The following is a 13,396-nucleotide window of genomic DNA, read 5'->3' as shown; positions in this document are numbered from 1 at the left end:
GAAACCGATCCGTATCAGTAATTAATTCAGGAATCTGGGATATATTGAGGAATGCCTATATTGATGAGTAAATGTAGATAATACTGGAATACTATTTTTCAAGGTTGTAAAAACGCTAACAGCTAGTCGGATGAATATAGTATTCGAGAATTAATCAGAAATTAGTTGGAGACTAATCCGGTTTATTTTAATATTTTTTATTTATTAATCTGCATATTTTTATATAAATTCAATTAAAATATGTATTATACTATCTAAAAATATTAATATAAAAAATTATTTAATATAAAAAAATACATATATTTGTAACATATATCTTTAAAAATATGTAAACATAGTCCTTCCACACAACAAGGTGCCACTTGAACACATATTATTCTTATTTGTAAAAGAAAGAGTTACACACTAGACTCTACCACACAACAAGGTGCCACTTGAACACATATTATTCCTATGAACTCTATACAAACTTCAAAAAATTACATTGGAAATGGGTTAATAAGTAATGATCTGATATGCTGTTTCATGTTCTGTCCATAAGTAAAGTAATCGTTGTCTTGGTAGAAAAAAATACCGAGACGGGCATAGTTCAAAGTGCACTTAAGTAATATCCTTGGTAGGGTATTTGGCTTCAACAAATCTTCATTCATACCCTTCCATTTATTTTGAAGCATTTTTTGGATAGCTTCAATGGCCTCATTTTCTGACACATCATGTTGTATTGTATAACAATCAACTCCTTTAGGAAAGTCTCCTCTGTTGGTCTCATCCTTCAAATATAGATCAATTTTTATTATCTTAATTCAAAAATCAAATTTTATTAAAGCACAAATTTTCTATTTATTCAAAGATATATGTATTAGAGATAATACTAATAAACGGTTGAATACATAATGAGAACTTTGAACTTAGTGCAAAATTAGAGATAATACTTAATAAATCATGTGAACTTTGAACTTGGTGCAAAAAAAAAATCGATTGCCCTCTTAAATGTTAGAGATATCTCATTAGACCATAAACTTAGTTAAAATGGTATGATTAATCTCTTATTGATATGTGACAACATAAGAGGAGGCTTGTAAAAGTTGAAGTGCACATCGTTTTAACCAAGTTCAGTGGCCAATAGGTTATTTCAAACAAGTTTGGAGGGGCGGATGCTAATGGGGACGTTTTCTACTATATTCCTAAAGTAATACACCGACCAATCAAAATATGGTTGCACACCATTTGAGGGGAGATTATTGGTAGTAAAAAATAAATATATATAAGAGATGTCGATCGATATGATGCATTGCTTCAAAATTATTGTAGAATATCTCCAGCATTATGATAGTAAGTTGAAGCTGGCAATAGGTTATTTTAAGTAAGTTCAAGACACTAATAAAATCTCTAAAGTTCAACAGTCCATTTAATATTTTGGACCAAATTTAGAGAACCCCTGATGTATTTATCAGTAATAAAGCAATTCTTGATTCTTACCGTTCGTACTGCACAAATGTCATTCAGAAGACGAGGATGTAATTTTGCACCAACAACAATTTCAGGATCATTTCTTATCCACAAGATTTCCTTCATACCTATATTTTCCACTCCAAGAATAAATACAGATATAAGACAATCATAAACGCTTGTGACTTTTCCATTTTTCACATATTGATCGAATGAGGGTGCTTTCTTTTCTCTCAGCCAAATTGCCTCCACATTATAGCCTAACAACAACTCTTTTACCTGAGGATTAATTAACATATTGCCTATTAATATAAATTAAGTTTATATATATATATATATATATATATATATATATATATATTGACAGATTCACTATTCTATGACATGATGTATGAGGTAATCTATAAGTGCTTAATTGATATACTTTTTAGATGATTTTGAAAAAAATAAAATAAAATAAAGCTTCATACATATCATGGAATTTTTAGTAGGTGCATGCTATACCTCATATGATCTTCTTGAGCTATATATATATATACTAAAATAGCCTAAAAATGTTAAGGAAAAACCTAATTTAGCAATCACATACAATTTCGGTACTAACATTTGTTAAATGGCACAATTAAACTCCTACTAGCATGACAAATCAAATTAATATGTAGTTAACCTCTCTAAACCTAGACGTCACATACTACAATTTCAATATCACTTTTATCTTTCAGCATTAAAAATTGATAAATGTTATCCACATGATGTGTCAATTTGTGTTATTTTGTAATTGTGCCGCTAGAAAAATCTTGAAAGTGATATTGTGTTATTTTGTACGTGATGGCTAAATTGACTTTTAGCCAAAATATTGAAACTATTTTCACACCTTATCTCTATATATTATTTATGTTTAACTTATAAATAGATAATATATATACCATTTCCCTAACATAAGTGATTTTATAAGAGCATCCCTGAGGGCCATCATTCTCTATTAATTCAAAAACAAGTCTGTAAAGAAATTTCATATATTCTGATAGTTCATCACCAGCATTTGTCGTGAACCTGAATGTAGACAAAAGAAAAAATTGTAAATTATATTATCATGATATAGTTAGAGGCAAAGTAAAAAAAAAAAAAAAAAAAAATTGTAAAGTAGAAACAATAATTCATCTATTTATTTGATTTGGATCCTCTCAAATTGTGTTTCAAGATGAGAAATCATGTTCAATATAATTCTATGTTAATTGCAAAATCAAAATTTGAGAATTAATTATTCAATAAATACCTAATTACTATTTTTTGAAATTTAGAATTAAATAGCAAACCATTATTGTTTTTTAAATTAATGATCCAGATTACAATATGTCCATTAAATTTGAAACTCAACTTTTAAAGTATCCAAATCACAATTAATGTGTAAAATTTAATCCTTTATATTCTCACGGTTTGTCTTGTGTTTTTTTACATCCTTAGATCATTTTCAAAGCAAATTCTCCATTTTTTGCATTATCTATCTATAATTTTTCTCTGATCCATTAAGGGGGCGTTTGGTTCACAAGGGGTAAGAGAAAATGAATTAAGAAATGGAAACTAAAGGAAATGAAATGAATAAACATTCATACCCCTATGTATTTGGATATGTTTAGGAAAGGGAATACAATTCCACCTCATTCCCTTTGTGGATGTTTGGTTCAAATAGAGAATCAAAACTATTTTTTTTAACTTCATATATAATAAAAAAAAAAAATTCAACTCTTTTACTATAGTTTCCATAAAACGTGAAATAACTTCATATATAATCTCAAACAATCCAAAACGTCACTAACTTGCTACCCTTATTGATAATAATATAAAATTCATAAAAGTTAAAATTTAAACTTAACAAAGTTCATACAAATTTAAAAAAAAAAACAAAAAGCCAATAGTCTTCTAAGCATAATACTTAATCACCGGAAAGAGTTTAAGCATCTTCATTGTCCTTTTCACCAAGAAAATCTTTGACAACAATTTTTATACATACATGTGCCTCTATTAATAAAATATAAGAATTAAAATCAAAAGATAATGAAATAGAGGAAACTGAAATAAAATTAATCAAAGAAAATGCATAAACATTATATTTAAAAAGAAAAAAATTATTTTAAAATAATTAAAAATAAATATTAAAACTGAATAATATGATAAAAGAAAAAAATTTGGTCAAAATTATTCTTCAGGGTAAAAAGGTAAAAATAAATAAGTATAAGGATCAAAAGTGAAATTAATCTAGTGATAAAAAATATAAATAAATAAATATAAGGATTAAACAAAAATAAAAAAGTAAAATTTAGTCAAAAATATTTTTTGAGTAAAAAAATTAAAAAATATAACGAAAATGAAATTAATCCAAAAATAAAGAAATGTAAAAATAAAAAAATATAGAGGCCAAAATAAAAAAATAAAATAAAATAGAGAGTAAAGTAGAATTTTATAAGGAATGTAGAAGTTTAAGTTAGAAAGAGAGGAGAAAGAGAATAGAAACCTTAGGGGGGAGTGGGGAATGGGTTAGAGGAGTTAGGGGTAAACCCAAAACTTAAAAAGGGTAAAGAGAATCATTGAATTAGCAAAACAAACACCAACAAAGGGAATGGAGCTTCCCCTTTCCTGAAACCCCCAAACCAAACGCCCCCTAATATAATTTCTTCTCTAAAAAATATATTACATACTTCATTTCATTTCAATTACCATATTTATTAATATTATAATACTTTTTACATATATTTTTTGATTATTGTATACTAAAAAGTAATTCAAACAATATTATATATTAATTAAAAATACTTAAAAATAAAATTAATTTAATTTTAAAATAAAAACTATTATTTTAATAATTCTATATTAATTAGGAAAGCATAGATTCTTTCCTAGTTTTAGGGAAGCATTGATTTTTTTTTTTTTTTTGCACAATTAGGGAAGATAATATGGGGGTTGGACTGCCAATTCTCCCAATTCATCATTTCCGACCCTCTATATGGAGAGAGTTGTAAATGCTCTTATAATACGTTTGAAGTATGTTGCCTTTTAAAAAAAATGCACATAGTATATATTTCCAAGTCTTTCACTGGTTTTCATTTTGCTTTAATTAAAACTTTATGTGGACAACAGAGATTATTTAAATCTATGGTCACTAAAGTTTGGAGTTATTTTAATAAAAGTTACTGAACTTTATTTTGTTCCAATAAAATCGTTGAGTGCTCATTTTTATTTCAATAATGTAATTTCGCTCATTTTGGACCGAAAAAAGCACATCAATAGTGTATGACAACCACATTGGAAAATTTTGACTTTTAAATAGGACATGTCAGCCACATGACAACAAAAAAAATAAAAAATATATTTTTATATAACTCGACTGCTTGAAATTGTCTCATGGCAGCTAGAAACTATTTGTTTTCATCTGTCACGTGACATACACATAGTTTCCATTAGACTATCATATTATACTTAAAGAGTTAATTTCTAACGTATTTAGCATGTCATTATTCCAGCATTTTTTTCTGTAGAATTTGTTAGAATAGCTATTGAATGAAAAAAGCAGAATTGAGTCATTTATTGAAACAAAATAAAGTTGTGAAATTTCTAAAACTTCATGAAACTTCAGTGACAATTAATGCAATTTATTCGTGAAGAATGTTACCTTGCATTATGATGAATAGGAGGGCCTGGTGAATCCCGACTCAAGAAAGAAATACAGAAAAAGAAAAATCTATGGAAATTTCCATCATTAAACATATAATTTGTCGAGAAATTATGCTCGGAACTGGAACTACTAGTGGTCCTTCAACTCAAATTATGACATGTGATTCGAACGGTTGATATGACATCATTTAAATGGAGGGATCACTACTAGTTCGGATCCACAGTAATAAATTCCTTAGATTCTTAGTTTTTAACCTTTAAAAGAGACACAAATAAAAATATAAGAATGGAGCACAAATATCACTTTTACCTCTTTGTCACTCTATCTATCTACCTATCAATCTATAAATTACCTTTCTATTGCGGTTGTGAAAAGTTGGATTTCATCAATGGTACCATATGAATCATAAGTATCATCCACTGGTGTTAACACGGTTACGTACTTGCATATAAGCATTCGAGAAATACTGCATTGTGGCTCGAAAACGAATCCAAGTGCCCACATATATGCCTCTACAAGTCTATCTCTTGCATAGGGAAGATTTTCCACAACATTCAAATCTTTCCACCACCTATATAAATATTTTGAATGTCAATTACCTTTGGACTTCACCAAAAAATGAAAGAAAAATGTCCATCATAAAATATAGAGAAAAGCATGAAAAACATACTTGGGGTATATGTCAGATATGTCATGGAACCGATTGAACTAAAAGCTCGAGCTTATAGTTAAAGGTCCACTCCATATTAATATCTGACACACACACATGCAAATACCCACTCGGCTAGCGTACACAAACACATGCCCAAATTACCATGTCCTACCACAAATTGAACCCTCGACCACTTGGTCACACTGGCTCTGATACCATGTCATGGAACGATTTGAGCTAAAACCTCGAGCTTTTAGTTCAAACGGTTCCATGACAATATAACGCATTTGTCAAGTCAGGTATGTGATTTATAAGTTTACAATAGGCACATGAGTTTTAAAAAAATTCCATTTTTCCTAAAAAAGAATTTTTTTTTTGTATAATTACTTACTTTGAGAGTAAAGCTAACTCTTTTCTATAGAGTAATTGTAGTCCGTTGTAATCCAACTTGGCAAATTTGAGAAGAATTTCATCAGCATATTCATCTTCCTCGTAAAAGCATATATAATTGAAAGTATCAAGTCTTTCAATGATATGGTGGGATGGATACATCAAACTATTACTTATATGTTTCTGAAGATGGGGGCTTGAACTTTCAGCTAAAATTTCCAACCGTTTCCTTGTAAAAGCAAGAGCTCCATCTAATATATCTTCACCTGGAATCGCTAGAAAACATGCTTCGTACAAGCAAAGAATACTTTTCACATCATTAGCAATGTCTTTCCTGAATTCTCCATCTTCATCCTTGAACTTCTTAAACACATCTGGTTTTGCACACTCATAATTCAGTGAAAAATGATATATAGAGATAATAAGTATCAAATATATGGCTTCGATAATATTTGGAAAATTTAAACAGAAATTCAGATTTGAAAAGTTATTTACAATACTAATTTAAATAATGTCAAACTATGAAAATCATTATTTTTCATATATTTTAAGAACTATGTTTTATGAATTCTTGGTCTAAGATATATTCTATAGGGTTTGTGATTTATGAATTGAGGTCTAAAATTTATAAAGTATGATATAAAATCATATGTTATTTGTGATGTGTAGAAAATAATGATATATTGACAATTACGTTTTGTAATATGATTTAATGTAATTTTATAATCAGATATGATTTTCAAGTAAATCGCCCTTGATATTTTTGGGACGTTCAAATATACTCATAAAATACGAAACAATATAATACTTGATATAACGTTTATATTGAGATGTTTCATATGTCAAGAGTATATTTAAACTTCTCCAAAAACATTAGAGACATATTTAGTACTTCTCATATATTGTGTGTTTGTGTGCGTGTCTGTATTTTGGATATGAAAAAATATGAAAAAGAAATTAAGTACGTCTTTATACTTGTTGACTTTATAAATTCAATGTTAAAATTAACAAACATAACAAAATTATTGTTTTCAAGAATAAGTATTTACCGCATGTCATTTTGTATCCATATTGTCTTAAAACTCGAAATAAATTTGCCAGAGTACAGAGGTCATAGTCATTATGTTCCAAGAGTTTTGGAAGCATAGTAAAAATGCTATTTAGGTGTTCATTGATTACATCCTCGAAATGATAGGATACGCCGAGACGGCATAATAAATTAATAAACTGAATATTGTCTGTTAAGTTTTCTGCGGATTGAATTAACATATTCTTCACTTTTACTTTCATTGCTTCCACCTGCTCATTGTGTGATTCCAATTCCTGTGCAATTAACATGTATTCATGTCAAAGATAATATAAAAGTTATTCTTAGAGCTTATTTATTTAAATGGAAAATGAGCTTATGTTAGACCTTCCATGAATAAAAATTTGAAATTAATTACTCCTTCTACAAAATATTAGTACTAATATATATTGCACGTTTTCATAAGTAAATCCTAAACATGTTCTTCCCAATAACTATAAAGACTAGTGTATATATATATATATATATATATATATAAAACTTAATACATCATTTGCCTTTTGAATTTATCCAAAAAGTTTGATTGGAAGTATTCCGATAGCCTCCTGAACTTACATAAAATATTCAGATAGCCCATTGAACTTATGTAAAATGTAATCAATTGATCACTCAATTGTAAAAAGGTAAGTTAAATGTGGAATATGTATTTCACAAGTCTTAAAAAAATAAAAGGACCAAAATCGTGGTATGCAGTTCTAATATTAGAGAAGACAAGTTGTATAGTTGAGCACGTAGTAACTTCATTTTTAATTTATTTTTGAATTATGTAATAACATCCTAAGATGCGTGAAATACATTTTTCGCATTTAACTTACTTTTTTTTGCGTCTGAATGATCAATTGGTTACATTTTATGCAAGTTCAGGGAGCTAACTGAACATTTTTATGCAAATTTAGGAGGCTATCGAGACATTTGAAAGTTTAAGGGGTCAATCAAACTTTTTGAACAAATTGAGAAAGTAAATGATGTATTAAGCCAAAAAAACAAAACTCTATAATCATAATTAACTTAAATAAGAGAGGCAAAGTTTATATATATACCGAATCGTGTGGAGCAAGTGAAGCAAAGGTTTGACCCCAATTGCTAAGGGGACGGTTTTTCAAACAACCACGAAAAATATCTTCCTCTGGTTTTATTGCCATGGGAACTGCCATTTTGCTCTATCTGGTTTTAATATTTTGAGAATGCAATTTATTTGGTAATCTTCATGTAATTTATAGAGAGCAATCAACCTCACTATGAAATTCTACAATCGATAATTTAATTTGAAAATCTTAATCAAATAAATAAAAAAATTTAAAGCTAGCCGTCAAGATTGACAATTATTTAAGATATAATTGAATAGTGCGAATCAGTCATGTTTATCGTTTCTGTGAATCTTTATCCATCAACGAGCCATTAAAATAATGCTTCACTGGCAGATTCAATTATGTATGTCAATTATGTGAGATAATTATAAAAAGGGACAATTACAAAACTAGCATTTTTTTGGGGTTAGTTTTCATTTCTAACACACTTTCAAAATCTCACCAAAACTAACACATTTCATTAACTAATTTCCAACCTTACCCTCATCTCTAACCTTTTAATAACGTTGTCTTCCTCCCATTTTTCTCTTTTCGTCCCGCGCGCTCTCTCTCTCTGTCTCTCCCTCTCTCTAAAGAACGGGATCAATTTACAGCTAACGATCAACAATCAATCCAACCCATAGTGTGTGCTTCAAGATTTTATACACAATCATGTAAGTTTTTCATGAATTTACAATATTTAAAGCTTCGTCCTATTCATTGTTGATGTATCGGTTTGTTTCTTTGAAACCCAATGTATATCGTTGTTGTCGTCTATTCATGCTATTACTGTTCGTGCGAAACCCTAAAATGAGTGACATCAATTGTAAGAAGATGCATTTGATTTGGAACTTCAATCTGCGATTTTCTCGACAGTGTCGGTTATTGTCGATACTGTCGATATGAATGTCGATACTGTCGATATGAATGTCGATACAAGATTCATATCGACATACAGAAATGTGTGATTTTCCATTCTAAATCATAAAATTCAAACACAAAGCACATAAAACATAACCATAATTTTTATATTATATATTAAAAAGGAAAGAAATACATAAAACATTAAAAAACGAAAAAAACAGAGTAACAAACACAAACACATAAACAAAAAAAAAACACAATTATTGGTACTCATGACCCATTAACACCTCAGCGTAGTCCTTGTTGGACTTCTCCAAGCCCCGCTTGAGGCGCCTTACTGTCCTCTTGAGCCGCCTGTTTTGGGCCATGACTGACTCCAGAAGGTCAGAGGTCTCTTCTGCAGCCCAAGACATGGTTTGTGCCATGCCCCTCATGAACCTGACGATTTCGTCCGTGTCTCCATCATGGAAGGAGAGGACGAAAGAAGCCATGAGTTCTTCGAACTCAGGCATAGGATGAGGTGGTGGTGGTGGTGGTGGTGGCGACTGTGGTGATCCCGGTGGTGACGCTGCCATTGTTTTTGGATAAACTTGAGAACTGAAGAGTTTACTAGAATGAATAATAAAGTATGAACAGGTAATGAGTCTATTTATAGATGAAGGAATTGTAATATGCATGGGGAATCTCAACAGACTATAGAGTGATATTCGAATAAGAGTGACATTCGAAGAAGAGTGAAAGTCAAATTAATCATTACCTGCATTTAATGCTCACTAATAGAGTATTCCAGAAAAACGTCTATTCATATTCCGTCGATATATGTCGATATATAAGCCGTATCGACATTCATACCAATAATACTTTGCAGATACGTGCCGATAGGTGTCGAAATCTATGTTGTATCGGCATATATCGACTTATTTAATGCTTAGCCTGATAGTCAAAGTCATCATTACATGCATTTAAGGCACCGCTTAACAGATCATTCTAGGAAAACGGGTATTCATATTCCGTCGATATACGTCGATATATGAGCCATATCGACGTATATGCGCCGATATGTGTCTATATGCAAGTTGCATCGACATATATCGGCATATCTCATAGTTTGAAGTGTGAATACCAATACCAATAATATATAATTTTCGTTAAGTTTCTTCGTTTAGTTACAATAATATACTAATATTATTTACTTATGTGTTTATGGTAATGCAGAAATATGTCCACCCCGAATATTTGTCTGTGTATGGTTTCGTGGGATGGAGAATGGAAAAAAGAGGGGCCAATGGACAACCAAGCCTGCAACAAAGGTCCAATTCATTATTTATGCCTATGACCAACATTTCTAGTATACAGAATATACACACATCATACCTGAAATACGTATGCAAAACCATATAGGTTGTATGAGACACGGTTATCCTTAAATTCTGCCTATAAGCGATCAATTGATCAATTCGGTCTTTTCCACCATCTATTCCATTAACAAGAGACCTGTAGGTCACATCCCAGCCACAAACACCCCACGGGAACTCGTTAAACAATCTTGGAAATTCAGCAAGTTCCAACACCCAACGAAGAACTTTTTTTTCGCGAGTGTTATCCAACACACAGCCAATGGCAAAATACAACATGGCAAATGAAACTGGATCATGGTCAGACTGATCCTTCCAAACAGTTTGCAGCATAATTGTTTCCACGTCTTTATAGGATGGTGTAGGGATGCCTGGAAAAAACTTATTCCTAAATCTATATGGCTTCTTTATCCCACTGAACCTTTCCAGAAATGCTTCCATGTCCCCAAACCGTAACCCACTTAGGAGTCCAAACTCCCAATCCCCAAATCTTAACTCAACACCTCTAACTCTGAAGCAAAGCTCCCTGGGTTTGAGGTCTTCACGTATGATCTCCCTTGTTAAAACGGTGTGGCATAGGACTCCTGCAAATACTGTATTGGTCATTTCCAAGTACTGGCCGAAGCAACTCTTCCTAAAGAGATTTAGTTGGTCTGATGTTAACAACCCCTTTATCTGTTCTGCTGCTTTTAGGTTACACCTAACCGTGATGACGCTTTCCGTTCCAAATGCTTTTTTGTATTTATATGCAGGTTTCTTCTTGGCTTTCTTCTTCGACGGAGAGGCATGCTCATCTCTCTTCCTCTTGTCTACACGATCATGCTGAAAAATGTTGTAGACATATCATCAGGGAACATAAAATCAAGCTAATTATAACGTTGACCTAGAATGAGCTAGCGTATGCTAGAATAAGAGAGTTATCGGCAATATAACGTCGATATGAATGTTCTATCGGCAATATAACGTCGATATGAATGCTCTATCGGCAATATAACGTCGATATGAATGTTCTATCGGCAATATAACGTCGATATGAATGTTCTATCGGCAAACTGATCGACGATATGAATGTTCTATCGGCAAACTGATCGACGATATGAATGTTATATCGGCAGTATATCGTCGTTATGGATGTTCTATCGGCCATTAGGCTGTCTATGACTATGTACTATCTAGAATTAGGTTGCCGATGAACATACACATCGACGAATTTCAACCAAACCGAATGACTTCCTAACACCAGACGAACCCAGAAAAAACCCAAACACCAGAAGCAGTAAACGAAACGAAACGAAATGAAATGTTCCTTCTCAAACACAACAAATGTACATGCAATAGAAGAGAGAAACGCAAATGTAAAGTCAAGTTATTTACCCTCTTTTTCGTTCTTCCTTCTGAGTTCGATTCGTTGTCTGAGCTTTGTATTCTCGCCATGTCCACTCGAAGTAACAGAGATTCGCCGGATGAAATGTACAGAATCGGCCAATGAATCGCCGGAAAGTTAGAGAGATGAATAGAGGGGTGTTAGGTTAGAGTGATGGAAGTTCGAATATTGAAGAGCGGGAGCGGAGTGTTAGAGATGAGGGTAAGGTTGGAAATTAGTTAATGAAATGTGTTAGTTTTGGGGAGATTTTGAAAGTGTGTTAGAAATGAAAACTAACCCCCAAAAAGGTGCTAGTTTTGTAATTGTCCCTTATAAAAACGATTTATTGTTTTTTTAAAGAGAAAGGTTAATATTGGATTAAAACTCATGATGATCCACTATGCCATTTTCCCTTTCACATGACAGATATTTGTTTTCGTGTCTTCTGAATATTTTTCGTGACAGTATTTTAACTGTATGTCATCTGAAGGCGAAATAAAAAATGCGCTTGATTCTCAGATGACATTACAATTACAGAATCCTTTCCTCCAAAAAAAAACGGGCGTTTTCGTTAAATTTGATGACACTTCTAATAAATGAATGTCATTGTATGCCGAAAACAAAAAAGCGGCAAATGAAATTTCACTTACGCGGCCATACCAAATTTTAGGCGCTCTATATCATTTGACTGAAATTTCAGCTGATATATGAACCCTCTCTTAATCCCAAACCCCAGTTTAGGTTACGCAAGCTTCGTCCCTCTCATCTCTCTCTATCTCCATGGTTGATTTGAACATGCAATCACTGAGTGAGCTCGAAACACTACTGGTAAGCCATATTTTCTTCGTTCCTAGATGTATTAGAGTATCATTGTTCCTTACTCTATCTTTTCCTCATCCGATTTACTTTTGTGTATGTCGATTTCAACAGCTGGTATAAGGATCTTGTGATTTTCAGACCTATCGTTGAAAGGTTTAGATCTCTCGCTTAGCTACAATGATTTTATTGTATTTAGATTCACTGTTGTAAAGCTTGGGTCTTTATCTTTTTTAATCTAGGGCAAGACAGTGCCTGATATTTTAGATGGTATGAACTCATCTGATTCCTTTTTATTTGAACACAATATTTGCATGGATAGTAAGAATGCTTCAGTACATGGGAATGCTGACTGAAGAGATTGTCAATCGGTTCATGCCTTTAGCATATGGGAAGATTTCTTTAACTTACTGAATATATATTAATGTTATGTTGGTTTGAACTGATTGGTAATGCCTTTAGAAGTGATTGTGTATGTTTGATGTACTGTTTTGGAACCTAGAACTCATTGATTTAGGAAACTAGCCTGATTTAGTATATATATTGTTATGTGGGTTTGAACTGAACGATTACATATATGTATGATGTTGTGGGTGATGATGAAATGATTGGTATGAACTGATTGGTTATATATAACTATTTAGGAAGCTAAGACTCATAGAGTTTATGTATGAATGATCATT

The 13,396-nt window shown here is 31.5% G+C and overlaps 1 protein-coding gene across 3 annotated transcripts; it reads right to left on the bottom strand.

The window, feature by feature from the left end:
• Nucleotides 1–343: 343 nt before the first annotated feature.
• Nucleotides 344–8,485, bottom strand: LOC136203701 (terpene synthase 5-like). Of its 3 annotated transcripts, none has more exons than XM_065994909.1 (7): nucleotides 8,289–8,485; nucleotides 7,211–7,484; nucleotides 6,163–6,535; nucleotides 5,472–5,690; nucleotides 2,376–2,502; nucleotides 1,480–1,728; nucleotides 344–770 (listed from the first exon to the last, which is right to left on the bottom strand). In XM_065994909.1, the coding sequence occupies exons 1-7, from the start codon at nucleotides 8,400–8,402 to the stop codon at nucleotides 480–482; spliced, it is 1,647 nt and encodes a 548-aa protein (XP_065850981.1). In that variant the 5' UTR covers nucleotides 8,403–8,485; the 3' UTR covers nucleotides 344–479. The 3 variants fall into 3 exon arrangements, 2 of the variants coding, with proteins under 2 accessions (XP_065850981.1, XP_065850982.1); XM_065994910.1 differs by having other exon boundaries at nucleotides 5,562–5,690; XR_010674950.1 differs by having other exon boundaries at nucleotides 652–770; nucleotides 1,480–1,577.
• Nucleotides 8,486–13,396: the final 4,911 nt, after the last annotated feature.

The sequence above is a fragment of the Euphorbia lathyris genome, chromosome 8 (assembly GCF_963576675.1).
Source record: "Euphorbia lathyris chromosome 8, ddEupLath1.1, whole genome shotgun sequence".
In the NCBI taxonomy this organism is placed as follows: Eukaryota; Viridiplantae; Streptophyta; class Magnoliopsida; order Malpighiales; family Euphorbiaceae; genus Euphorbia; species Euphorbia lathyris.
The sequence above is the reverse complement of the archived record's forward strand: the minus strand, read 5'-3'. Positions and strand labels throughout refer to the sequence as shown.

Excerpts from the sequence above, each read along its gene's own strand:
- LOC136203701 (XM_065994909.1), bottom strand. The coding sequence starts at position 8,402 with ATGGCAGTTCCCATGGCAATAAAACCAGAGGAAGATATTTTTCGTGGT. Across the intron at positions 7,485-8,288 it reads CACTTGCTCCACACGATTCG|GAATTGGAATCACACAATGA; the intron begins GTATATATATAA and ends TTAATTGCACAG. Across the intron at positions 2,503-5,471 it reads TTCACAACCGCAATAGAAAG|GTTCACGACAAATGCTGGTG; the intron begins GTAATTTATAGA and ends GTCTACATTCAG.